The sequence below is a fragment of the Pteronotus mesoamericanus genome, unplaced genomic scaffold (assembly GCF_021234165.1).
Source record: "Pteronotus mesoamericanus isolate MK-2021 breed Mesoamerican mustached bat unplaced genomic scaffold, CSHL_Meso_final contig_33, whole genome shotgun sequence".
Classification (NCBI taxonomy): domain Eukaryota; kingdom Metazoa; phylum Chordata; class Mammalia; order Chiroptera; family Mormoopidae; genus Pteronotus; species Pteronotus mesoamericanus.
This window is the reverse complement of record NW_026555135.1, coordinates 13,081,048-13,108,401: the sequence shown is the minus strand read 5'-3', so window position 1 is coordinate 13,108,401 and position 27,354 is coordinate 13,081,048. Positions and strand designations below refer to the sequence as shown.

Genomic DNA, 27,354 nt, shown 5'->3' with positions numbered 1-27,354 from the left:
TCTATTTAGCCATTTCAGTTATTACAAACAGAAGTTCCCCTTCTCAGTCCACACTCTACGAAATGTCCCACAGCACCTCAAACTCAACATGTCCAAAACCAAATTCATTCCCTTTCTCTCTTATCCTCATGAACTTGTTCTCTCTCCTGTATTTTCCTAGGATATTGGCATCAACAACTACCTCTCCACCCATATGTGATAAGCGCTTCTCCTCCTCCCTTGCCCCAAACATTGAATCATTCCCTTAAATTTTTCCATATGCAATTAATCTCTCTAATTCCTCTCCCAGCTACTACCCCCAGTCTCTCATTCAGGCCACAACTGCAAACTAACAGGTATCTCTCCCTCCAGTAATTCAGTCCAGTGATTTTCAACTGGTGTGCTGCAAAAGGCACACTGGTGAGCTGAAAGAATTTTTAAAATATGTGATACCTGACTATTTAGTCAGGGGCACAGACTTCTTTCCCCTCAGTTTATGAAATAAAAATATGACAATAGCCAACACAATAGCTATCCAGCGTGAACAAATCAAAGTTATACCAATTTGTCAGACTGGCAAAAAATATAATTATTTTTCTGTGTGTTGCAAATTTTAGCAATTAGTTTTGTATGCCATAAGATAGAAATAGCTGAAAACTGCTGATTTAGTCAGTCATAGTCATTCAGACATTTCCTGGATCCAACATTGCTCACTATGCAAATCCTCTATGTTCTCAATGCCTTTATCTACCAAATGGGACTAATTATTACCTATCTCATATAGTTGTTATAAGGACTACATGAGATATATCTTAGCACCATGCACAGCGCATAGAAAGTACTCAGAAAATGTTAACTGCTATTACAATAATTATTATAATTTTTAACACATAATAAATATTTAACAAATGTCTTTCCCTCTTTGTTTCTACAACCCTTGTAATTCCTTCTTTCAGCATCTACTAAAGTATTTCATATTTTTAGTTACATGTTTCTATAATTTTTAATTTACTAGAATATGTCCCTTGAAAATAAGGCTCTCAACAGTATCTCACACATTATATATAGCCATTAGCTGCTCTGATTTTTAAAGAGAAAAAAACCTGGCGATGTTAAAAAGACATTTTTCCCCCTTTCAAAGACAGTATGTTCCTAAGAAAGGGAGAAGCACATAATTATAAGATATTCTCTGAACAAAGTTGGTCAACTGCTAAATGATACATTATAGGAAAATATATATATATATACACACACACACACATACAGATAAGAATCAAGAATCAAAGATGAAATGATCTTTTTCATTGAAACTTAGCTTTAAAGAATTAGAAAACCTACTAAGCATATATAACATTAGTATTTCTGAAATAGACTCAGTATTTCTTAGGCATCAGAATCCTTCTGCCTAAGAAAACTGGAAGTAGCATCCCTACAATATAAAATCCACAAAGCACTTAAGAAGTTACTAAGTATAAAAATAAAAGGAAAGTGTAAAAATTCTCAGTTACAGAAGGAACACTGATGTTGCCTTATCATAACTAGTTTGTTTCTACAGCTTAACCAAAAGGGTTCACAGAATATAAAGAAATATGCTGCAATAGCAATTTATTATTACTGCAATTTTTAAAAAATTGAATTATCTTATAACTTTATCTTCATAGTTTTAACAGGTATTAGAAACTTTCCAGAGACCACAGGATAAAGAGTTACTTACACAGATTTTCAGGTCAATTTGAAGACACTAATTATTCAATAGTATAAACCTTATTAATTATTTTCTGTATAATATAAACATTTATAAATATTAATGTTCTGAGGGAATTATCTGGAAAAGACATTTGAAAATATTTTTAATTGCAGTTAATATATCCCTGCAGAACTTTGGACAACACTAATTGTATAACATTAATATGCAGATAATGTAAACTTAGTATTTTAAATTTGACAGGTTAAAAAAAAATACGTTTGGGTTTTCAACAATCAGTGAGGAAAAAGATAAAAAGTAAATATTTAATAGTTTTGTTAGATATATCACAGGGCTAAAACCTAAATTCCATATAAATGACCCACGGACACGGACAAGGTTGGGATTGACTGTGGGGGGCAGGGGAGAGCAACAGGGGGAAATTGGGGCAACTGTACTAGAAGAACAATAAGAAAGGGAGGGAGGGAGGGAGGGACCTGATTTCTAACTTACTCTGTATAGTATAAAGCATGTTACACTGGTAACATATATAAGGCTGAACCAGTCCCAAAAGTTTCATCAGTAGGATATGCCAGAAGTTAACGTACTGTTTTACATATAAACACTAGCATTTTATAGGCCTTTTGAAGTCTGTTCACTGAATATGAACTTAACCTATATCTTGGACAACTACTTTGAATTCCTGATCTATGAAACTGAAAAGTTAAGAAATCCTTATCGATGACTTGCTAAACATAGTAACCCTCAGAAAATGAATGATAGATTAAAGCACTTTTGTTACGTAATCGCAGCAATAATCTGAGGTTTGTATTACATCTTTATGCCAAGAAGCTTACAACTCCTGCTTTACAAGCTTTTCTTGGGATAAATAAATGTCATTTCACAGACAGAAAAACATACAAGCAATGTGACCTGCACAATATTTAAATAAACATCTTTTTGTTTCCATTTCAACAAAGGAATTTGAATTAACTTCCAGTAGCAATTATGAGTACCAACCTTAAAATGCAAAAGAAGGCCATATACAAGGCCCCATTAGCAGTCAGAAATGAAGCAGATTGTAGGATCTCAGGGAGTAGTTTGTGTAAATAATAGTCTAATTTTCGTTTCCGGAGAATTGCTGCAATCTGAAAAGAGAAAGTCTTTTTTGTTTAATCCAACCAAATTTTCCCACTTAAATTAGCCCTTAGACATGAGAGCTATTGATAACAGCATATATATTTAAAATTAAAGTAAAAACTATGGTATTTTACCTCTCTATAGAAATATAACTTCTTGCTCTGGCTGGTATGGCTCAATGGACTGAGGGCTGGCCTGTGAAACATGTCACCTGTTCAATTCCCAGTCAGGGCACATGCCTGGATTGTGGGCCAGGTCCCCAGCTGGGGGCGTGCGAGAGGCAAGCACACATTGATGTTTCTCTTTCTCCCTCCCTTCCCTTCTCTCTAAAAATAAATAAATAAAATCTTAAATATATATATATATATATATATATATATATATATATAAAAAATATCTGGAACAGAAAAGAAGACACTTTAATTTATTGAAAGTGTAATGGCTAAAATACACAGCAAGAAACTATGAAGTGGGTCATAAAATGAGTAACCACCAAATTTTGAGGTAAATATTTATAATGCCTTAAAAAAGTTTTTAACAAAAAATGAAATATATTTTTAAATGGAAAAGATAAAGTGTAATTCAAATAGAAATTGAATGCTAAAACAAAATTACATTACAGATCTTATCAGCCTGAATATTAGAGAAATTCAAAGAGAGAAACCAGAGAAATCCATTCAGTTATTCAAAAATGACTATTATATGACAAATACCATGCAAGAAATACAAAAAGTAAAGAATAAAATTAATGATTTCTTGTCTACTGGAGCCCATAAAAAAATAAAGACCTGAGTCCTGGGCAGGTAGCTTTCAGTTTGTTAGAGCATCTTCCCAGTAGGCCAACGCTGCAGGTTTGATCCCTGGCCAGGGCATATAAATAAGAGAAACAATTCAAAATTTCTCTCTCTCTTTCCCCACCCCCTTGCTTTCTCCCTTCTTCTCACTCTCCCCCTCCTTCTCTCCCTCTCAAATCAATAAATTTTTAAAAAAATTTTAAAGACCGGAAAAACAAATACAGGAATTGGCAAAAGCAGATTTACAATTGTTCATATGGCAAAAGACATGCAGGTTATGATTTTTACAATAGCTTTATTAACTCAAAAAAAGTTGCAATGCGACTGTAAACCTACTTTTGCTCACCCCCGTATTGAGGAGCACTGAACATAATATACGTAGGTACCATGTGATACCAAAACACAGAAACCAGAACAAGTTCCTACACAGAAGACTGCCGAAGTTTATCAGAGAAATATTTTATAAAGAATATCAACCTTTGATTCATCATAACTTATCATTTAAATTTAGGTTGAAAACATATTTGTGTTTAGAGGTTTTGTTTTTTATGTGTGTGAACTTTGAATATAAAAGAAATGTTTCTAGATTAAAACAAAACAAAAGCCGTGGGATGATTTCGTAAAAATCAAGTCATGAATTTAAGTATTTATTAAGAACAATTTAATATTACAGGAAATAAAAATCTTATGAAAAATAATATATGGTAAGAACTGGGTAGAGAATTTGAAGAATGATTAAATGTTAACAACATAATACAGAGAGTCTTAGAGGGTTAGCAAAGAGTGAGTACAGAGAGTAGTTGCACTAAGGGAAAAATAGTAGAATTCTCACAGGTCATGGGGAAAGAATACTTTCCCATCATGATGAAAGAGTAATGTCAAAGGAACCACCATTAGAAAAGTGTAACTGGGGAATGAGGGAGGGAGTATAGAAAAGGCAAGACTGACCTGAGAGAAGGAAGACTAGAGAACTCTCCACTCAGTCTCCACCATTCTAGAAATAACACTCTCCCCAAGGTCAGTGACCAACAAAACCAAAGGCGACCTCAGTTCTTTTCTCACTCTATTCCCTTGAAGCCTCTGAAACTGACCATCTACAATCTCATTCAATTAAATAAACTGTTACTAAGAATTATGCCATACACAGGAAAAATAATGATGAATAAGATCTAACCCTTACCTTCAAGGAATATAAAGCGGTAAACAATAAACTATAATATGGCAGTGTGGTAAATGTGTAACTAGAGAAAGAAGGAAATGCTATAGAAACATTTAAAGAATGACTAAAAAGAGATGGGACTGGGCAGATGATCATGCCTGGAAGATTTCACCTTTTAACATGGATCTTGAAAAATAGGTAGAATTTTGACAAGAGAGAAGTTTCTATGGTTTCTATGACAGTGCATTTTTTTCATTCTCCCATTATATCTCTAAATGCTATTTATTTGTTAACATTTTTTCCTCAAATGCTATTTATTTGTTAACATTTCTTCCTCAGATCTCTACTCATTCCACACATGCTCTCTCCTACAGCATCATCTATCATCTCAAAGCAGGAATTCCTATTATAACTCCAACCTCTCCCCTAAATTCTTGCCCCATACTTCAAATGTCTATTGGACATGTCAATAAAGGTGTATCATACACATCAAAAAAAAACCCACATGTCCAAAGTAGAACTCTTTATATTTCCCATAAATGCTTTTAATTTCCAGGTTTCCTACCTCTAGTAATAGCATTACATCCACCCACTTACTTAGGAACAAAATGTTGGTGTCATTTTCAATTACTCACTGATCTTCAACCATCTCATCAGTTTTAATGATTGTTCACTTAACATTGTCAGGTTTTGGAATGTAATGTCTCCTTCATTTTAGACTTAACAATGGGTAGAATCTATACAGTCAAGTAGTTTCAGAAAGAAAAATAAAATCCCCTCTGTTCCTGAAAAAGAAGAAACAAAACTGTCCCTATTTGCAGATAACATGATTGTCTACACAGAGAATCCCTACCAATTAAAAAAAAAGAAAGAAAGAAAGAAAGAAAGAAAGAAAGAAACATCCTAGAACTAATATGGTAATATCGTAAAAGCAAAGGATACAAGATAGCATATAAATATTACTTGTATTACTATATAAGAGTAATGGACACTAAAATTAAAAATATACTCCTCAAAAAATGAAATACTAAGGGAAAGCTCTACAACATTTATATAGGACCTGTATGCTAAAAATTGCATAATTATGATGAAAGAAATTAAAGAGGATATAAATAAATATTTATGGATTAAAAGACTCAACATGGTAAAGATGTCATTTTTCCCCAAAGTGATACATAAGTGTAACAAAAATTCTATCACAGACTCAGAAAGATTTTTGCAGATATACACAAGATTATCCTGAAATCTACATAGAAAAGCAAAAGAACTCTAACAGCTAAAACAACGGTGAAAAGCCGAATAAAGTCAGGGAAATCTGTCTATCCAATTTCAAGACTTACAGCAATCAGGCTTTGTGATATTGGCAGAAAGACAAATAGCTTAATGAAATAGAATAGAGAACATAGAAATAGACCCACACAAATGCATCCAACTGATTTTTGACAAGGTACAAAGGCAATTCCATGGAAAAAAGATAGCCTTTTCAACAAACGGTGCTGGAACAAGTGGACATCTATAGGCAAAAAAAAAGAAAATAACTAGCCTCAACCTAGTCTCAATGTTTTATATAAAAATTAATTCAAAATCAATCACAGACAAATGTAAAATACAAAACTACAGAAATTTAGGGGAAAAAAATTGAAGAAAATCTTAGGAATCTAAGGCTAGGCAAAGAGTTCTTAGACTTCACACCAAAAGTCAGTTCATAAAAGGAAAAACTGTAAATTATACTTCAATATTAAGTATAATTTTGTCATTCAAAATTAACTGTGAAAAACCAGTTAAGAAGATTAAAAGACCAGCTACAGAATGGGGAAAAATACTTGTAAACTACACATCCAGGAAAGGACTAAAATCTAGAATATATAAGGAAATCTAAAAACTCAGCGGTAGAAAAATAAACAATACAATTAAAAAACGGCAAAATATATAAACAGATATTTCAACAAAGAGGATATGCAAATGGGAGATAAGAACATCAGCCATTAAGAAAATGCAAATCAAAACCATAATGAGCTATCACTATACAACTATCATAACGGCTAAAATTTAAAAATACTGAAAATACCAAATATGGCAAGGATGCAGAGAAGCTCATGATTTGTGGGGGAGGCAGGGGATGTGAATGGCACAGCCATTCTGGAAAACAGTTTGACGTTTTCCTGTAAATCTCAACAAGCAACTATCATATGACCTAGCAACTGCAGTCCTGGGAGCTTATCTTAAAGAAATGAAAATGCATATTCACACAAAATCTATGCACAAATGTTTATAGCAGCTTTGTTTGTAATAGTCAAAAACCAGAGAACAACTCAGATGTTGTTCAAAAGGTGAATGGTTTAAAACTGTGGTGTATCCATACCATGGAATACCACTTCACAATAAAAAGAAACAAGCTAGTGATACATGAAACAATCTTGATGAATTTCCAGAGAATTATTCTGAATGGAAACAGCCAATCTCAAAATGATTCCATTTATATAGCATTTTGGAATGGCAAAATCATAGAAATGAAGAGTAAATTAATGGTTGCTGAGGCAAAGAGGTGGTAAGGAAGTGGAAGGGAAGTGGGTGTTTCTACAAACATCAACATAAGCAATCCTTGCTTATGATGGAAATGTTCTGCATCTTGACTATATCAATGGCAATATTTTGGTTGCAATATCTTACCATCATTTTGTAAGATGTTATCATTGAGAAAAACCCAATCCTATAATTATTTCTCTATTATTTCTGACAACTGCATAATTACCTCAAAATTACCTCAAAATAAAACTTACGGTAAAAAAAAAAAAAGCAGTCATTCACATGGCCAACGGGCATATGTAATATGCTCAGCATCATCAGTCATCAGAGAAATGCACAATGAACTGCACGTACACCAGAATGACTCTAATAAAAAGAACAATGCAAAATACTGTCTGAAATAAAGTAACTGGCACTTCAGACATTGCTGGAGGAAGTGTAAAAATTGCACAATTACTTTAGAAAATTGTGAAACTAAGTATATAGTTTATCTATGATCCAGCAATCCACCTCTACATATATACCCAAAAGAAGTACGTGCTTATTTCCACCAAAAGTTATATTCATAGCACTATCTATAGTTACAAATACTGAAAAACACCTACATATCCATTAACAATACAGTGGGTAAATTGTAGATATTTGCAATATTGGTAGACCAAACTGAACAGTCTACTGTGAGAAACAGAAAAAATCTGACATGAAACATGGGAAATATTCTAAGACTTTCTCATCACTGTCCTCTATCCCTGAGCTTCCAACCAGAGTTTACAAGGGGGCTGAAATACCGATCCTCTTAACAGTCTGGGGAGCCAGGCCAGGGGTAACGGAGGGGGTTAATAAGCACATCTGTTTTCCCTAGCATGCCACAAAATTATCACTTTCTATGTACACCACAGCATGTTACAGTGTGAAAAAAGGTTATGAAGCAATGACCTAACCAAATAACAAAGCAGTAATTGTTGTAGCCATGTAGTAATTGTAAGAGCACATGCACACATTATTTTATTTTTAATATTAATTATTATAGAAAACTGGAATAAGAAGCAAAAATAACCAGCATGAATACCAAGTAATCAAGAGGTATAACTTTGAATCTTAGGTGTATAATGATTTCTATGAAGGACCCTTGTTTAGGTCCTCGTTAGATTTCATTTACTTCATTTATTAAATAAAGAAGTAGAATTCAATGTCAGAGCAGCGACATTAGCAAGAGTGCAGAATAACAGTTTCCAGCACTCATCCCCTCACAGAAATATCAGTTTGAACGGCTATCCATGTGCAAATATACTCTCACAAGAACTAAGGTTTCAGGCGAGAGATTACAGCACCTGGGTTGAGGACAGAAATAAGAAAAGATGCAGTGAAGAGGGTAGGAAAGACAGTCTCACATTTCCCACATCACCCAACCATCAACCGCAGACAACTCAGTGTGGAGATACCCACCCAATGGAAGAAAAAGACTAAAATGAGCATCCAACTTCACCACAAATCCCAGAGCCAAGCCTGTCAAGTGAAACCAGGCATCACACAAACCAAAGGCTCAGGAGTGCCCTTGCAGACTCAGGCTACAGGACCATCTCTCAGCACCAGGGCAACGCCTAAGAAACCAGGCTCCAGGTTGGCCCCACAGACCAGGCTTTATGCCAAACACTGAAGTCCCAGATATCAGGCCTGCCCACATGGATCTGAGAACAAGAGCCAGCCCAGTGGACCAAGGCTCTAGGCCTGCCCCCAGGCAACAGAACAGCCTGTTGACGGAGGGTAGCAATACAACAATAGTGGGGGACTTTAATACTGCCCTTTCAACAATGGACAGATCAGCCAGAAAGAAAATCAATAAAGAAGATTTGGATTTGAACAACACTATGTATTAAAATGACTTAACAGACATATGCTGAACATTCCATCCAACAACAGAATACACATTCTTTCAAGTCACAGAACATTCTCACATTAGATCACATGACAAGTCTTAAAAGACTGAAGATTGAAATAACGTATCTTTTCCAACCACAATGGCATGAAACTAGAAATCATAACAGGAGCAAAAGAGGAGAATCCTTAAATATGTAGAAATTAACAGACTTGTGGGGAAATAAATGAGTCAAAGAAAAATCAAAAGTAAAAATATCTTGAGAAATGAAAAAGGAAACATAATATCAAAACTTTGGAAGGCAACAAAAGCAGTTCTAAGAGGAAAGGTTATAGTAATAAATGCCTACATTTAGAAAACAGAGAGATCTCAAATAACCTAACTTACACCTCAAGAAACTAGAAAAAGAACAAATTTAACAGAAAGTTAACAGAAGGAAGAAAATAATAAAGATCAGAGCAGAAATAAATGAAAGAGACTAAAAAAATTACAAAAGACCAATGAAACTAGAAGTTATGTTTTTGACAAGATAAAATAAAGAATCTACATAAGGGCTCACTGACAGATGAATGGATAAGAAAAATGTGGCACATAGCCGTGGCTGGTGTGGCTCAGCCTATTGAGTGCTGGCCTATGAACCAAAGGGTTGCCAGTGTGACTCCCGCCAGGCCAGGTCTCCAGATGAGAGTGCGTGAGAAGCAGCCACGCATTGATGTTTCTCTCACTCTCTTTCACCTTCACTTCTGCTCTCTCAAAAAATAAAATCTTTAAGAAAAAAAAGAATTCTTAAAAAATGTGTCATATGTATACAACGGAGTATTACTCGGCCTTTAAAAAAAAAAGGAAACCCTGTCATTTGTAACAACATGGATGAACTTGGAGGACATTTAAGCTCAGTGAAATAAGTCAGGCACAGAAGGACAAATACTGCACCATCTTATTTGAATGTGGAATCTAAAAATGTCAAAGCCGAAGTAGAATGGTGGTTACCAATGGCTGAGGTGGTGCAAGAAAAGGAAGATGTTGGTCAAAAGGCACAAAGTTGCAGTTATGTAGGATGAATAATTCTACAGATCTAATGTACAGCATAGTGACTATAGTTAATAAGACTGTACTGAATACTGGAAATATGCTAGGAATGTAGATTTCAGGTGCTCTCATCACAAAAAAATGACACTATGAGAAGATGATGTGTCAATCAGCTTGACTATAGCAACTATTTCACTATGCATGTGTATCAAATCATCTTGTTGAAAATAATATGTAGATCAAATCATCATGTTAAAAAATAAAAATAAAAGGTCAACAACGAGAAAAATGACACAAAAAATTCTTTTTCCCCACTTCTAAAACTAATACATGGTTCTTGAGGAATGGTTATCTGTGTAGAACAAAAATTAACCCTGCATCATACCATACACAAAAAATTAATGAGATGTATCATATATTTAAATTTGAAAAGAATAAACAATAAAGTATCTAGAAGATAGTAAGTCTGTTTCCCCATGTGATTAATGTGGTACATTTGCTATACAGATGGTTGAGTAATATTAAGATTGCAGTCCATGACTATGAAATAGAACACACCTAATTGGCCCTCAAAGGGGCTGGCCCCATGATCTTAGCCTATTACCAAACTTTAATTTAGTAATCTCTGTTAGCCCCAGAGCTTGATCATTAATTCTCCTAGGAAACTATTTCTAGGAAGTCTGACAAATCTTAGTTACTTTGGTGTATAAACCAGTTCACAATGAGAAAGAATTGATTTTGTTTCATGTAATTAATCTTTCTTAAGGTAATTACTAACAAATAATGTCTCTCAACCTCAACACTACTGACATTCTGGACCAGATAATTTGCTGCCATGGAGGACTATCCCATGCGTAACAGGACGTTTACCAGCAGCCCTGAATTCTACTCTGTAAACGCTAGTAGTATACCCTGAGCTATGAAAACCAAGTGTCTCCATGTATTGCCAAATGTCTCCTAGAAGACAAAATTACCCCCTTTTTTTTAAAGATTTTATTTATTTTTTTTAAAGAGAGGGGAAGTGAGGGGAAAGAGAGGGAGAGAAACATGAATGTGTGGTTGCCTCTCGTGCACCCCCTACCAGGGACCTGGCCTGCAACCCAGGCATGTGCCCTGACTGGGAATTAAACCAGCGATCCTTTCGTTAGGAAGCTGGCGCTCTACCCACTGAGCCACACCATCCAGGGCACAAAATTACCCTTTTAGTTGTTTAAAGAACAAATGCTTTAAAGAAAACAGCGTAACATATTTATGTTTTTAATATTTTATTAACAGAATATTTATTTTATTTAACAAAAACTTATAGCACACTATGTCCCAGGTACTGCTCTAAACACCATGCCAATGTTAATTCATTTAATCTTCATAATAGTCTATGAGATAGGCAATCGTTATCTCCAATTTAGAGATAAGAAAACATGAACACAGACAGATTCTGTTACCTAAAGTCACGCAACCAGAAAGTAGCACAACAGAGACTGAACATAGATAGGTAAGTGGCTCTAAGAGTCCATGTTCTTAACTGCCATACCTGATGTTGAAGTATCACATATTCTAGATGAGGAGAAATATCACCTATCCATAGCGCATGTTACAAATAAAAATTTGTGATTTACTAGCCCCTGTAAGAACTCAAGCTACCCATTCTAAAAGAAAAAAATACATAAAAATATAAGGAAAACACAATCTGAGATATATTTTAGAAACCTAAAAGAAATTCATAAATTTGGTGCATACATATACCAGTAAGCTAACCTGGTCCAGGGAGACTAAGGTACCAAGATGACTCCAGGGCTAGAATTTACATCTCCAGTCTACAAGTGCTAAAGACGAAAGTTGGAATTCACAACACTAGATCAGCAAATTAAAATTACTAATCCCAACAGTAGAAAGTGGAACCAACCAGCTATGCAGCTAACTTTCCTGTTTTCTTTCTTATTCCAAGACTTAATATTTTTTAAATGAGATAATTAACATAAAGTATTCAGCAGAGCAATTAGCACATAATAGGCACTTAAAAAATGTTAAGTTTACTTCACTCCCCAGTTTATTTTTCTGTTGTGCACATTTGTTTTAATTGTTTTGAAGAGATTTCTGTGTAAAACAAGATGTTTAAAAGAAATAAATGGCAATTAAAATAACTACAAAGCATTCAATTACACTTCATATCCTTTTCCTGCCTTCTCTCACAATGGATCTATAGATATTAGGAGTATTTACTATAATCTAGTTGTTACATGGTCAGGAAAGAGCTGTACTGCAATTACTTAGAGAATTTAAGTGTTCCTCATGAGAATCAAAACTAAACCATATTTTTATAGCATCAACAAATTCAACATAAAAACAGAACTTCAATAAAAAGAACTAAAGTAGGATACTCATCTATAGTAAGAAGACTTCCTTTATTCTTTCTCTAATAAATTTCAAAACTCTTTTAAAAAATAAGACTCGTTAATTAAAAGTAGAATAATGAGAAAAATAGAATTATTTTGCTGTCACAAATAAATAAATGTATACTGTATGTGCTGGTTAATTTTACATGTCAACTTTATTGGGCCATGGGATGCCCAGACATTTCTTTGGCCAAACATCATGGGTGTGTCTGTGAGGGTGTTCCTGGATAAGATTAAAATGTTCAGTAGATTGAGTAAAGCAGATTGCCCTTTCTAATGTGGGTGGGCCCCATCCAAAGAATTGAAGATGTGAACAAAACTGCTGAGTAAGAGGGAATCCTTCCTGCCTGCCTGCCCCCAAGCTGGTATTTAGTCTTTTTGCACCTTCAGACTCAGAACGAAACATCTGGTTCTCTTGAGTCTCAAATCGGAAGACTTTCAAACTGGAATATACACCATTGGCTCTCCTGGTTCTTAGGAATTCAGATTCGGACTGGAACTACACATGAAATCTTCTGGGTTTCCAGTTTGCCAAATGCAGATGGGACTTCTCACCCTCCATAATTGTGTGACCCAATTCCTTATGGTAAGACCACCTCTCCCTGCCCCACCACCATCTACGTATATGGTGTGTGTGACACACAGACACACACACACATACTTCCTTTTGCTACTGTGTCTCTGGAGGACTCTGATTAATACACTGCATTTAAATTGCTTACAATATTTTTATTTTTAAGGTTAAAACTGTAAGCTACAGGAGCCAAATTTAAATATCTAACACAAAAAGACAAAAAACCAAGTAGCACAAATATTTACATTATTTGTTAGTTTTCAGATCTTTTACATATGTACTATCTCATATCATTTCCACAGCAAGTCATGAAGTAGTTTTTTTTAATTAATTTATTGGGGTGACATATATCTGTCCATATTTTCAAATGTACAATTTTACAAGACATCATTTGCCTATTGCATTGTGTGCTCACCACCCAAAGTCATGTCTCCTTCTGTCACCATATAATTGACCCCTTTTACCCTCTTCAACCTGCCCGCATCCCCCTTTTCCAGTCTGGTAACCATCATACTGTTGTGTGTCTATGACGGTTTTTGATTTGTTTGTTCATCTGTTGCTTTCTGTTTGATATCCCTCACATGAGTGAAATCATATGGTTCTTTTCCTTTTCTCTCTGACTTATTTTATTTAACAAGATACTCTTCAAGATCCACACCTGTAGCTATAAATGGCAGTATTCCATCTTTTCTATTGCTGAGTAGTATTCCATTGTATATAGGTACCCCATCTTCTTTATCCAATCACCCAATTCTTTCCATGTCTTGGCCACCATGAATAATGGTGCACTGAACATAGGGTACATACATCTCTAAAAATAAATGTTTTCAAGTTATTCTAGCAGACATTTAGAAAAGGAATTGCTGGGTCATATGTAACCCCATTCTTAATTTTTTTGGACGCTCCATACTGTTTTCTAAGGTGGCTGTACCAATTTACATGCCCATCAGCAGTGTATAAAGGTTCCTTTTTCTCTGCATCCTCCCCAACACTTGTTATTTCTCGTCTTGTTGATAACAGCCATTCTAGCAGGTATGAGGTGGTATTTCATTGTGGTTTTGATTTGCATTTCCCTTATAGCTAATGAAATTGAGCATCTTTTCATATATCTGTCAGTATGTCTTCTTGGGAGAAGTATCTTTGCAGGTCCTCTGTCCATTTTTTAATTGGATTGTTTGTTTTTCTATTCTTGAGTTGTATGAGTTCTTAATATATTCTGGATATTAGCCCCTTATCAGAGGTATTGCTTGCAAATATCTTCTCCCATTTGGTTGACTGCCTTTCTGTTTTGTTGATGGTTTCTTTTGCTATGCAAAAAGCTTTTTAGTTTGATATAGTCCCATTTATTTATGTTTGCTCTTAGTATCCTTGTCATTGGATATATAAAATACATAAAATCTTTTCTGAGACCAAGGTCCATAAGTTTAGCACGTATGTTTCCTTCTTTTTATTTTGTTTAAGGTCTTATTTCCAGGTCTTTGATCCATTCTGCATTCATTTTTGTGTATGGTGTCAACAAGCAGTCTAGTTTCTTTCTTTTACATATGGCTTTCCAATTTTCCCAGCACCATTTATTGAAGAGGATTTCATTTCTCATTGTTATGTTCTTGGCTCCTTTGTCGAAAATTAGTTACCTGTATAGATGTGGGTTTATTTCTGGGCTCTCAATTCTGTTCCATTGGTCCACATGTCTGTTTTTCTGCCAATACCACACTGTTTTGACTATTGTAGCTCTGTAGTATAATTTGAAGTCAGAGAGTGTGATACCTCCGACTTTGTTCTTCTTTCTCAGCATTGCTTTGGCTATTTGGGCTCTTTTGTGGTTGCCTACAAAGTTGATGATGTTTTATGTTCTATTTCTTTGAAAAATGTCATTGGGACTTTGATAGGGATTGCATTAAATATGTATATTGCTTTGGGTAACAAACATTTTTAACTATGTTGATTCTTTCAATCCATGAACACAGAATATCTTTCAATTTCTTTGTGTCTTCTTGAATTTCATTCAATAATTCTTATAGTTTTCAGTGTATAGGTCCTTCCCATCCTTTGTTAAGTTTATTCCTATGTATTTTATTCTTTTTGTTGCAATTGCAAATGGAACTGGGGGTGTTTTTCTTTCATTTCTTTTTCTGAAATTTCATTTTTGGTATATAAGAATGCAATAGATTTTTGTACATTGATTTTGTATGGTGCAACCCTTCTGTATTTGCTTATTGTTTCTAGTAGGTTTTTTGTGGAGTCTTTAGGATTTTCTATATAAAGAATCTTGTCTTTAGCAAAAAGTGATCATTTTACTTCTTCATTATCAATCTGGATGTCTTTTATTTCTTTCTCTTGCCTGGCTGCTCTGGGTAGGACTTCCAGTACTACGTTCAATACTAGTGGTGAGAGTGGGCATCCTTGTCTTATTCCAGATCTAAGAGTAAAAGCTTTCAGTCTTTACCCTTGAGTATGTTAGCTGAGGGTTTATCATATCTAGCCTTTACTGTGTTGAGGTACTTTCCTTCTATACCCATTTAATTGAGTGTTTTAATCATAAAAGGATGTTATAACTTGCCAAATGCTTTGTTGCATCTACTGATATAATCATATAATTTTTATCCTTTATTTTGTTAATGCGGTATACCATATTGATTAAGTGGTGTATGATGAACCATCCTTGTACCCCTGGAATACACTCCACTTGATCATGATGTGTTATCATTTTAATGTATTGTATTCAATTTGCTAGTATTTTTGTTTAGGATTTTTGCCTCTATTTTCATCAGAGATATTGGTTTGCGTGTGTGTGTGTGTGTGTTGTATTCAATTTGCTAGTATTTTTGTTTAGGATTTTTGCCTCTATTTTCATCAGAGATACTGGTTTGCGTTGGGGGGGGGGTGCGGGGGGTACTTGCCAGATTTTGGTATCAGGGTAATGTTGGCTTCATAAACTGAGTTAGAAAGTATTGCCTCTTCAGTAGTAAAGTACTTAAAGCAGGATTTTCATCAACTTATAGGTGAGGACACTGAGGGTCATAGTATAAATTTTAGAGCAAAACAAAAACTCTGATCTTATAACTTATATCCAATGTACTACACCATGCTGCCTCATGGTGTACAACTAGCTTATAAAAAAACAAAACAAAACAAAAAACATAGGGCAACTGTATTAATAAGACACATAAGCAAATACAAGCAAATCTTCAAAAGTTTTCCTTAGCTACTTACTATAAAGCCTCCCTATAACAAAAAGCATGCAATTAAGTTTTAGGGATGACCATCAAATCAAGTCTTACTCTCTAAAAGGGCCGCTTTCAAATTTATATGGAAGTTGATACAGGTTTTAAAGCTAAACCTGAAAATATACTTTAGATATAATATTGAGACAAAATATGATGAACAAGACTCATATTGAGCCCTGCATATATTATAGCTATGTTCTAAACTAAGTAATATTAATATTTTTGGTGATGTAGGGACAGATTAAAAATATACAACTGCTATTTCAACTTATTGATATAACCCACCATTAAATACAACAATATTAAACCAAAACACTTTTATACCCTGCCGTCTTTTGCATGCTTAAATATAAGCATCATGAGCTCTAATATGAAACACCTTAATTAATGAAGAAAAATTTTAATACACTTTTTTTTAATATTTACAATTTTATTTGTCAATTATACTTCAGTAAAGCAGGGGAAAATAAATAAAATACCATTGAAACCATGAAACATTTAGGCACACTGAAAACTAAAAATTCTAATACACTTCTTAATGAAGAACTTCATTCATATGAAAAATATAAGGTACACACAAATATTCCAGTCTCTCCAACAAAAACATAGGGTGTACTGAAATGAATCCTCAAAACAGAACACAAGCAAACTAAGAATTCAAGCCAATGAAGTAGAGACAATTTAAGCAAGAGAAGAAATCACAGGTATCAGGGAACTATGCTGACTAAGATACCAAACTGCCTCATCATTTGTTGATATATAAAATTCCATTAATAGAAGACAAGCCATTCTCAAAAGGTTTAAACTGCACTTGTACTCACACATTTGCTAAAAGTCATTCATACTGACATGAAAATTAGCCCATCAACTATCTGATAAATACAAAAGCCCTTACTATTTTTTGATGGGAACAACCCTTACCATTTGCCTAAGCCAAAGGAAAACTTTAACCATAAAATTAACCATAAGAAAAAGAAAACTTTACAGAAATGATTATGTTCACAGACCTCACAATTTTGTCTAAAACAACCCTGACTTATCTTCAAGTTTGAAAAAAAAATAGAGGTTTTAAAACAGTTTTTATAACATTTTTAACTAAAATTTTCTGACTATCTTCATTGATAATACAGACTTTATTAGAATACAGGTTCAATTTCAGAGAATCTGTTAATCAAAGTATTTGTATGGTCTGAGATGTTTTATTACTGCCATTGGCCTCAAGTTCAAGCAAAGCCCACAGTCTAAAGGGAACAAACCAAATTCTTGGCCAGAGTATTGGATTTAAGAAATCATCAAATAGCCTCTCTTTCTATAAAGTAATGGCTTAATACATATTCACATGATATATATTCATATAATCACTACATCACTTCTTTGGGAAGGCCTTCCCAAACCCACCACACTAGAATGTGTCCTCTTGTAACACTCTAGTATAACACCTTGTACTTTTTAATAGCACTTATCACAGCTGAAATTTTTTGTGTATTTCTTTAAAGTTTATCTTCCCCCTTAACAGTAATGTCCACATACATCTCATTCCCTGCCTCTGTATTTCTGATACATTGTAGGCAATCTGTAATATTTAAAGAATGGAAAGAGGACAGAAAAGAGAGAATGAGAGAAAATGAAGATTCAGAGTAAACAGTTACAGTGACACTCTTTGTGCTCCAAAATGGGGCTGTGAGCACACAGCGAAATTCAGTCTGATCCTGATTAATTCAATGTCTTCTCGGCCTGAGAGGTTCTGCGACAGGTCTACCTTTCTTAAAGGTTTAGAAATCAAGAATGATCAGAACAAGGCTCCCTCTGTCACTGCCAACAGATACAGAATCCTTCAAAACAACTCCCAAACTGGACTAATCACAATCCAAGCCCCAAAGATCTAGTTGGAATCAAGAAACCAAAGCAACCTGACATGTAATGAATCAACAGACTATACAAAATAAATGGTAATAAGCTGAAAAACACTGTAAATTCAGCATTCTTACAAAGGAACCTTTCAAATCTGATGACATTGATCTACCATTCTTCCTTCTTTTTATACTTTAACTCATAAATTCATTTTACCAAATATTTTTCAATGCTGCTGAAAGCAAAATTACTTAAAATCTGTATCCATTCACTTCAATTATTGATTCTCGAGTATAATTATGAGAGGCTCATATATGACATGTAGTATCGATTTACAATACTAATTTAATAACTAATAAATAAGGTTAATTAACAAATACTCATTAACTATACTCCTTGTTTCTCAAGATGAAAAAATTCATCTCCTATTAAGCATGAAGGAAGAAACACACAAAAATATCTGAAACACTCTTTTAGAAGAGATCAATTAGTAGAAAGAAAGCTAAGATTGGTAATTAATCAAAAAACAATTTAAAAGTTTGACCTAGGGTCAAAAGAGATTCAAACAAATCTTTAATTCAAATAGTATGCTATGATAAAATATTCTAAGACTTTAAATTATCCAATGTCATCCATATAAATGCAATTAATATATATACAAAATAAAATAAATAAAAATTTTAAAAGACTCTATTATCAAAGCATCAACTAATATTATGAGTTACTATGTGCCTAGTACACTCCTTGGGATATAAACATATATTACATTCACTATACAAATAATGCAAGAAACTGTACCAATACATTTCGAAAAGACTTTCCAAAACTTTTTATTTAGTTTTTTGTTAAGCAGTCACTTCAACTAACTCGCGTGAACTGATTATCACCTAACACAATGCCTGGTAGATAGTCAATAAATATTTGATGAACAAGTTAGAAATCAATTATCAAAGTCTTATCACATTTTTATCGGTAGCAAAGTTTACACAGATAGATTTATGGAACATAAGTTTATGCTCCAGACTTTTAATCCAGGTTGTCTTTCATAATCATTGAAAGCAACTAATTACGTGTATATTGTTTATGCACAAATACAAAGCAAGATTTTTTTCCTCTAGTCATTCACTCCTTAGAAATGTTCATATATCTTTGACAATTTGTTGTCTAATTTAAGGTATTTCCCAGAAATCAAAAGCTCTGTTCTAAATAACAAAACTTAGATTACAAAAATTTATAAGTAGTGTGATTATATCTGTTGGAAGTGAATAAGCATAGGGGAAAATGGTATGAAATGCAATAAAACAAGCAACAGGCGGATCCCGTAGGGCTCTGTAAAACATGGTGAAGATTTTCACATTTTACTGAGATGGAAAGGCACTGAGTGTTCTGAGCAGGAGACTAGCAAGAGTTGACTTATATTTTAATAGGTATGAGATAGGTATTTTACAGATGAGAATACTGAGGTTTTATATATTTTATAGATGAGAATACTGAGGTTCCCATATGTTAAGAACCTTGCTCAAGATTACAAAGTTAATTAAGTGGCAGGATGGAGATTCAAGTCCATGCTCTTCCCGCCTCTTAAATTGAACAATACCTCCCAAAACTGCCTGATCAAGACTTCTCTGCAACATTCTCTTCTCAACCTCCACATACCTCTCTTATTGCTTCTATTTTTTTCCCTCTACTCCAAAAATAACATTCCTCAGGCTGTCTCTCTAAACATTCAGTTGACTTAAGGACCTCTCCTCCTTGTGAACCTACCAGAGCTTCAACTCTCACAGGATACCTAATCCTAAATCTCTAGCCCCACCTCCTCTCTAGAACAACAGCGTTATATTCCTCAATGCCTCCTGGTCATTCTCCCTTCACCTAGTGCACTCAATATGCCCAAAGCAATCACCACATCACACCGAAAATCCTTTTATCAAAGCATTACCTTCCACACACTCCAATCAACAAAGCTTAAAATCTAGCTTCATTTGATTCTTTCCCCTACCTTACATCTGAGACCTTAAATCTAACAGGTCCATATACCACTGCCATGTTAATTTTATGAAACAACTTCAAGCATACTACCCCCTGCTGGCAACCTTTATTGATTGCCTACTACATCAAGTTAAGCCTAAATTCCATCTGCCACTTCTCAAAGCATACCATATTCTATTCTACCTGAATGTCTTTGCTCAAGTCATTCCACCACCATTTCTGCCTTTCCAAATTCTACTTTTCCTTCAAGGCTACTAAACTGCCACCTCCCCCATTAAGTTTGCCCTTATCTCCCATCGAATGTGATCTTCTACCTTTGATGTCTCAAATGATTTTATCTGCAGCGTAAAGTATTTATCTCATGAAATTTTACAAGATCATACATGTCTAATCTTCCCTCTCAATGGAAGAAGTATGTCTGGTTCATTTTCTTACTCTCCACCACACCACACAGCAGATACCTGCAACACACAACACCCTGAAAATAGCACTCAATAAATAACTGCTAAGTGAAGAAAAATAAATACTTCAATAATAACAGTATAGGTTCGGCTATTTCAAAACCTAATCATCCAATCTCAGTCCTCCTTCCCGTACCGGTGTTGCTCAGTTGCTTGGGCATCATCCCGCAGAGGGAAAGGTGTTGGCTTGGCTCCTGGTCAGGGCACATGCCTGAGTTGCAGATTTGGTCGCCAGTCAGGCTCATATACAAGAGGCAACCAGTCAGTGTTTCCCTCTCCCATCCATGCTTCTCTCTCTTTCTCCCTCCCTTCCCCTCTCTCTAGAAGTAAATAAATAAATAAATAAATAAATAATTTTTTAAAAAAATCTTAGTCCTCCATTAGTGTATATTTTTTTATCAATATTTATAAGTAAATAATCAAAAATGTGTTTTAAAGGGTCAAAAATTCATGACAAATATAATTTTCTAAATAGTAAATAACTGGTCTGGTTATCCAAAATAATCTGATCACAGTAAATCAACTAGAAAGTTGAGTATGAAAACAATCTGATGGAAAATCGGTTTGGACAGGGAGTACCAGTGTGAACTTGGCTCCCTCATTCCTCTCTCTACCAAAATACATTACATTTTATTGAAGAGGATAAACGTTCCCAAATAGAGGAGCACTCCTTTTGATTTGAAGAGAATTTTCTAGTAAAAGGAAATAATGTTGGCACTGAAAAATACTTATTAAGAATTTGAAGGCTATTTAATTTTTTTTAATCAACCAAATATCTGTTTTATTAAGAATCTACTGACTCAGAAACATGAACAATAATGGATCATTATTACTGAAATCCTATATTCCAATATTTATTAATTTTTATCCCTGATCTATGATAACTAAAGGATCAAACAAAAGTAAACCACATTTGGCCAGCTATATTCAAAGAGAGTTGCTATAGAATAAGGGAGTTGAGAGAGTGTTTAGTGCAACAGTAAATCTTCAACTTCCAACTATGCTACACTTGATCTTAGCCAAAAGGCCGAGAAGCGATCAACTTCCAACTATGAATGATGAACTGAAACTGTCCTTTTTTGTACTCAACCAAGATCAGCCAAATAATAACAAACAAGAAGTCATATATGAAAATAAGTTCAACGAACTCAAAAGATCACGTTAATAAGAAGGAAAATTCATCATTTAATTGCTAATTTAAAAGAAAAAGACCAATGACTATTGTATCTCCAAAGGTATAACAAATAGTATAAAAATCACCATTTACTCATTGAATAGAAAGATAGAGTCCCTCAACTCTGCCCCCTAAACTAGGTTTAAGACAAAAATCACAGGAAGATTAGTCCACATATTTAAAAATTCCATGAACTCCAAAAGTCCAGTAATCCAGACAGATACTCTCAGCAGTTGGTGTTCCTTAATAGCTCCTTTTCTCCCCTCCCCTTACTTCTCCTCTTCTCTCTCTCATAAAAATATAAATGACCTATTACCAAAAACTTTTAAGTCTCACTGCTGGTCTCATTTTCTCTAGAAAATCAGCCAACCCACTGCCTTTAGAAACTCAGTCCATACTATGTGCCAGAAGCACTTTACATATTATGTCTCATTTAATCCTCACTAGGATCTCGAGTGAAAATTTACCATTCCTCCAATACTACAGACACGGAAGTTGAAGCTTAGAATACTTAGGCAGTTTGTCTGAGGTCACCCAGCTAGCAAGCAGTAGGCTAGAATTCTAACATAGGCAGTCTGATTCCAGAATCCAAGAACCTGCCACCGAAGCCATACTGAAGCACATTAATCTGAACAGTCTCTTGTAAATGTAGTTAAACTCTGGACATTTTGTATAATTACCATTCTTCCCCTAAAATAAAACTGTATGAGAACATTAAAAAAATAAACTCATTCCATATCACTGAACTGATTTCTTCACAGTCAATGATCTTCAAGCCTTTTGCAACTAAAGACTGTCCATTAAGTTGTTTTCTTATTCCTAAAAATTCCAGTTCTTGTTTGAATTTTATTCAGTCTAGAAGTGATTGATCTATATGAATTTGTTAGATTAAAATTTTCAAAGGGAGGAATTATTAAGTAAACATTTTCATACTCTAAAGAAGGGTGTAAACAAACATTTAAAGCAGGTTTTTAGTTCATTCCTTCTCAAAAGTGCAAAAGATTCTACTTTGGGGTTAACTAAAGGTAAACGCCAATACCCTAATCTGGTGATCCTGAACACAGTCACCTAAAAATAGCAAAATTAAGAAAGGTCTTGGGCCCTGGCTAGTGTGGCTCAGTGGACTGAACAGCACCAGCCTGCAAACCAAAGGGTCACTACTTCAGTTCCCAGCCAGGGCACACACCTGGGTGGCAGGCCAAGTCCCCAGCAGGGGGCGCGAGAGAGGAAACCACACATTGATGTTTCTCCCTCCTTTCCCCTCTCTCTAAAAATAAGTAAATACAATCTTTTTTAAAAAAAAAAAATTTAAAAAGAAAGGTCTTGAAACAACCTGAGATAAGTGAACAGTTTTCCTTCTTAGAAAAGACACCTAAGAACTTAACAGCAGAGAATCCCCCTAAATGGGCAATTATGTACTCTAAATTTGCCACAAATTACCAAGAGCCTCATGCTTTCATTAATTTTAGTGACAGCCTAGAGTTTAAACACTTTAGCAACTGTTTCATATCTATGTGTATGGTGAAGGGTACCACTTGTTGTGAGTGTGTGGCAATAACTAACATTCAAGAAACATATTAACTTCCTTAAATACATTTTTGGTACATTTATAAATTGTCAGCATATATTACAACATATATATGATTCTTTTTAAAAAAATACATGAAGAGACTTGATGATGAGCATTGATGTTCTTTACAAATTGTAAGAACACAAAGATTCACTATTAAAATGATTAGCTCATCTACATGGTTCAACGTGGTTTAAGCATTATAAGGTGAATACTTAGAACAGTTGTAGATGCCAAAATGAAAAAGCAGCATGACAGCAGATGTATTGAACAAGAGAAGAAATGTGAAAGAAACAAAAGCAATCAGTTTAGTTCAAAACATAAAGTAGTATTTCAAATGAAAAGCAAATATACAAGACCCATTTAATAGGCTCCAGAAAACAGCTGATTAAAATTTTCCCCCAAATCAGCTTTCCTTCAAAACTTCCCTTTTTCAATCAATGATGGCAACAGCATAAATGACTTGAAATCCTAGAAGCATAAACAGATCATCACACTGACCCTAAAACTGTCAGTCTGTAAATCACGTTCATTCTTTCTGTGAAACACCTTTTGTCAAATGCCCCTGAAACTGTCCTTCCATTCTCCCTGGTAATACCCCTTAGACCTGCCCTTAGACCTGCCAAATATCTCCTTATTCTTGAGCTATTCATGAGTTCATTCATGCCTACCTATCATCATTCACTTACTAAGCACTTACTGAAACATCGTGCTGGTGCTGAAGACAAACCACTATTCTAACAGGAGATAGAAACACTGATTTTAATGCATGCACTATTTTAATAATTGCAATACTTTTTTAGGGCCCTACTGTGTGAGAGCTGCTATTCCTACACACTATTATCCCATTTATGTCCTCACAACGGCCCTAAAACATAGGTATGATAATCTCCTGCAAATAATACCTAACTATTCAAAACCTATTAATAATTATAAAATACGTGATACATCTTCAATGCATTATTTCACTCCATTCTTACAGAGAAATACAAAGTAACATGCAAAAATTCAAACAGCTAGTAACTGACAGAGCCAGGTCAAATTCACACGTCCCTAATCCCTTTTAAAAGCCCATTTCTGCCCTACTTGGGTTGCTCAGTTGGCTGGAGTGTCATCCATACACCAAACGGTTGTGAGTTTGATCCCTGGTCAGGGCACATACCTAGGTTGTAGGTATGGGAGGCAAACCTTTCCGGACAGCCCTGCCCCTACCTCAACTGATGGGATAGAAAAATAGATGTGCCTGTTGCTTCTCTGAACCTCCCTATCATGGAAGAGACCAATAAAGTGTCTAGTTGTAAATATGACAACTGTCAGACACTCAACAGTTGTCAAATAAATGAATGGGGCACCATAAAAATGCTGTGGAGTTTCAAAGGAGAAATTACATAGCATAAGCTCTCTCCTCACCTTCATCATAACCCTGTACGGACAGGAACAACCCTTTTGTATTACCGAACATATCAAGAGCTCAAAATACTTGTAGATGTTCTATTAAGAACAAAAATACTGAGCTACAGACAGGCCACAATTCATGTGGAAAAGCAGATAAACATGTATCTTTGCCAACGAAAATCAGGGGAGAAATTTCCAGCCCCAATAATAAGTTTATTATCAACCCCCACTCTCAAACCTTTTTACTCAAAGTGAGGCTCTTAGTCCAGCAGCATCAATATCACCACCCAGCAGTGTGTCATGCATGTGGAATCTCAGGCCCCACCCACACCTACTAAATCAGAACCCCCATTTTAGCATGATCTCCTGGGGGAGTCCTAACACACACTAAAGTTTGAAAAGCATCAGTCTGTATAAAATAAAACTGGTTTCTGCAATCTCAGAAAAAGTTACCATCTTCTCCTGTGTTATCTCTATAATAAATAAGCTGTTGAAAATACTACAATTAAAGGTTTGACACACATCTAGCCATAGCAGGTAGGGAATAAGTCCAAATTATTTATCAATGAGAACTGACTACCTGTCAAATATTGAATGACACTCTTAGGAAACATATAAAAAAAAAATGATTTCTATCTTCCTAAGGCACAGACTCAATTGGGCAAGAAAATAAGAGACTGAACTTCAATAACCAAAGTAGTAAGTCTTTAATATCAAGGACAAGGTTATTCGGGGGTAGGGAGGAGATGTTGGTGGGAACATTTAAGTACAAACTTCCTACAGTTCTCAGTGACACATATACATATTTCCCAATAGTCCCTATTAAAAACTCCAAACTTAGCCCTAGCTGGTATGGCTCACTGGACTGAGTGCCAGCCTGTGAACCGAGGGGTTGCTGGTTCAATTCCAGGTCAGGGCACAGGCCTGGGTTGTCAGCTGGGTCCCCAGTTTGGGGCAGCCAGAGGCAACTGATGAATGTTTCCTCTTCCACATCCACGTTTCTTTCCCTCTCTTTCTCCCTCCCTTCCTCTCTCTAAAAATAAACAAAATCTTTAAAATAAAATAAAAACTCCAAACTTAGATTACCCCGCGTAAAGTACATGTAAAGCTGTGTAATAAAGGACCTAGATGACACAAAATAAGATCTCCTAATCACCTTCACTGACTCAAACCCTGAAACCACCCTTTAAATCGCCTCACAAAATCTCAACTAGGGGTCTATTCCATGAACTTGCAAAAATGCTGCAAAACCTTGCAAGCCACAATCCTGTCACTCAAAACTGAGACAAGATTTGGGGTTACCAGAACTTGCTTTCAAATCTACCCGTTAAAAATACCCGAAGTGGGGGAATAGGGGGATTTAAAAGAAAGATTGCAGGCCGTTTCTCATCGTCTCGCTGACCTCTCCAACTCGAGACAGAAGAGAGCAAAAATAACGCAGGTCCCTGTAGTCACAATTTTAAGTGTTCTAAACTTAATCCTAGCGTTGGGAGCCCATCCTCTTCCCAACAACAGGCATTCAGATGACAGCTCAACCTCTAATTCCCCTCCCCCCTCTCCTGTCACGGGTAGGTTTTGGGATATCAGCCCCTTGCAACCTCATCCATCCCACCACCCTCCCCCGCCAAAAACAAAAACAAAAAAAAACCACTCTGACCCCCTCCAAATGAGAAACAGACACAGGGCAAGCCCCCTGGGCCTCTCGGGAGCAGTACTGCACCCCCGGCCCATCCTCCACATTACACTAGCCCCGAGGGAGGGGCTGACGGGTCTCACCAAGTACAGGGGGATATAGATCTTCAGGGACTCCTCCATGGCGCCCCCGGTGATCTGCAAGAAGGAAACCCCGCAGGAAGGGTGCCAAGTGTGGCCGATCTCGTAGCAGTTATGAGGGATAGACTTGCTGAGAGCCGCCATGACGAGGAGTCGCACGGAGGGGACTAAGGGGGTGAGCCGAAGTTGGGAAGGGAGGTGGGAAGGAGGGACGAGCCCGCTCACCCAACCACCGAGGGCTCCCGGGGCGGGGCACAGGAGGTGGAGAATGAAGGGGAAAGGTCACGCCGGCGGGGTTACTCTGGGCCAGAGTCCTCGGATGTTAAGCGCTCGGCGTATCGCAGCTCGAGAGGGCGGGGCGCGCACCGGGGGTGGGGAGAGGCGGAGCGTGCGCGCTCCCTCAAGCGGGCCTCGGCGGAGGCGCGCGCTGCCCATCTGAGTCCGGCGCGCCGTGCGAAGCGGAAGGTGTGGGATCCCTGCTCCGAGACGTGTCTGCCTTCCTACTCCGCACGTCGGACCGGTGGAGAGCGAGCCTTTGGATGGATGTGCAGTGTTGGTGACGTGGTTCCCATTGCTCTACAATCTCTGGCCTCGCGAAGCCCCGCCAAATAGACCTAAGGGCAGTGGAAGAAAGGGATTAAATGTTTTTGTTGGAGGCTGGTGGAGGAAGATGGTTGCCAGGATAGAGCCTGGACATCTATCCTGGCCAGCTCCCCTTCCCTGCAGTGCCCGCTAATGAATGGCTAAGGTTCTCTGCTAT

At 35.9% G+C, this 27,354-nt stretch overlaps 1 protein-coding gene across 2 annotated transcripts in view; it reads right to left on the bottom strand.

Moving 5' to 3' along the window:
* The window catches only part of TMEM135 (transmembrane protein 135), a 236,295-nt gene extending 209,372 nt beyond the window's left edge, over window positions 1–26,923 (bottom strand). The window contains exons 1-2 of one of the 2 annotated variants that reach the window (XM_054576405.1): window positions 26,598–26,923; window positions 2,684–2,811 (exon numbers count right to left, since the gene is read on the bottom strand). In XM_054576405.1, coding sequence (XP_054432380.1) covers window positions 2,684–2,811; window positions 26,598–26,738 — 269 coding nt within the window. In that variant the 5' untranslated portion in view covers window positions 26,739–26,923. The remainder of the gene's footprint in view (window positions 1–2,683; window positions 2,812–26,597) is intronic. The other variant, XM_054576404.1, reaches the window with a different exon arrangement.
* Window positions 26,924–27,354: the final 431 nt, after the last annotated feature.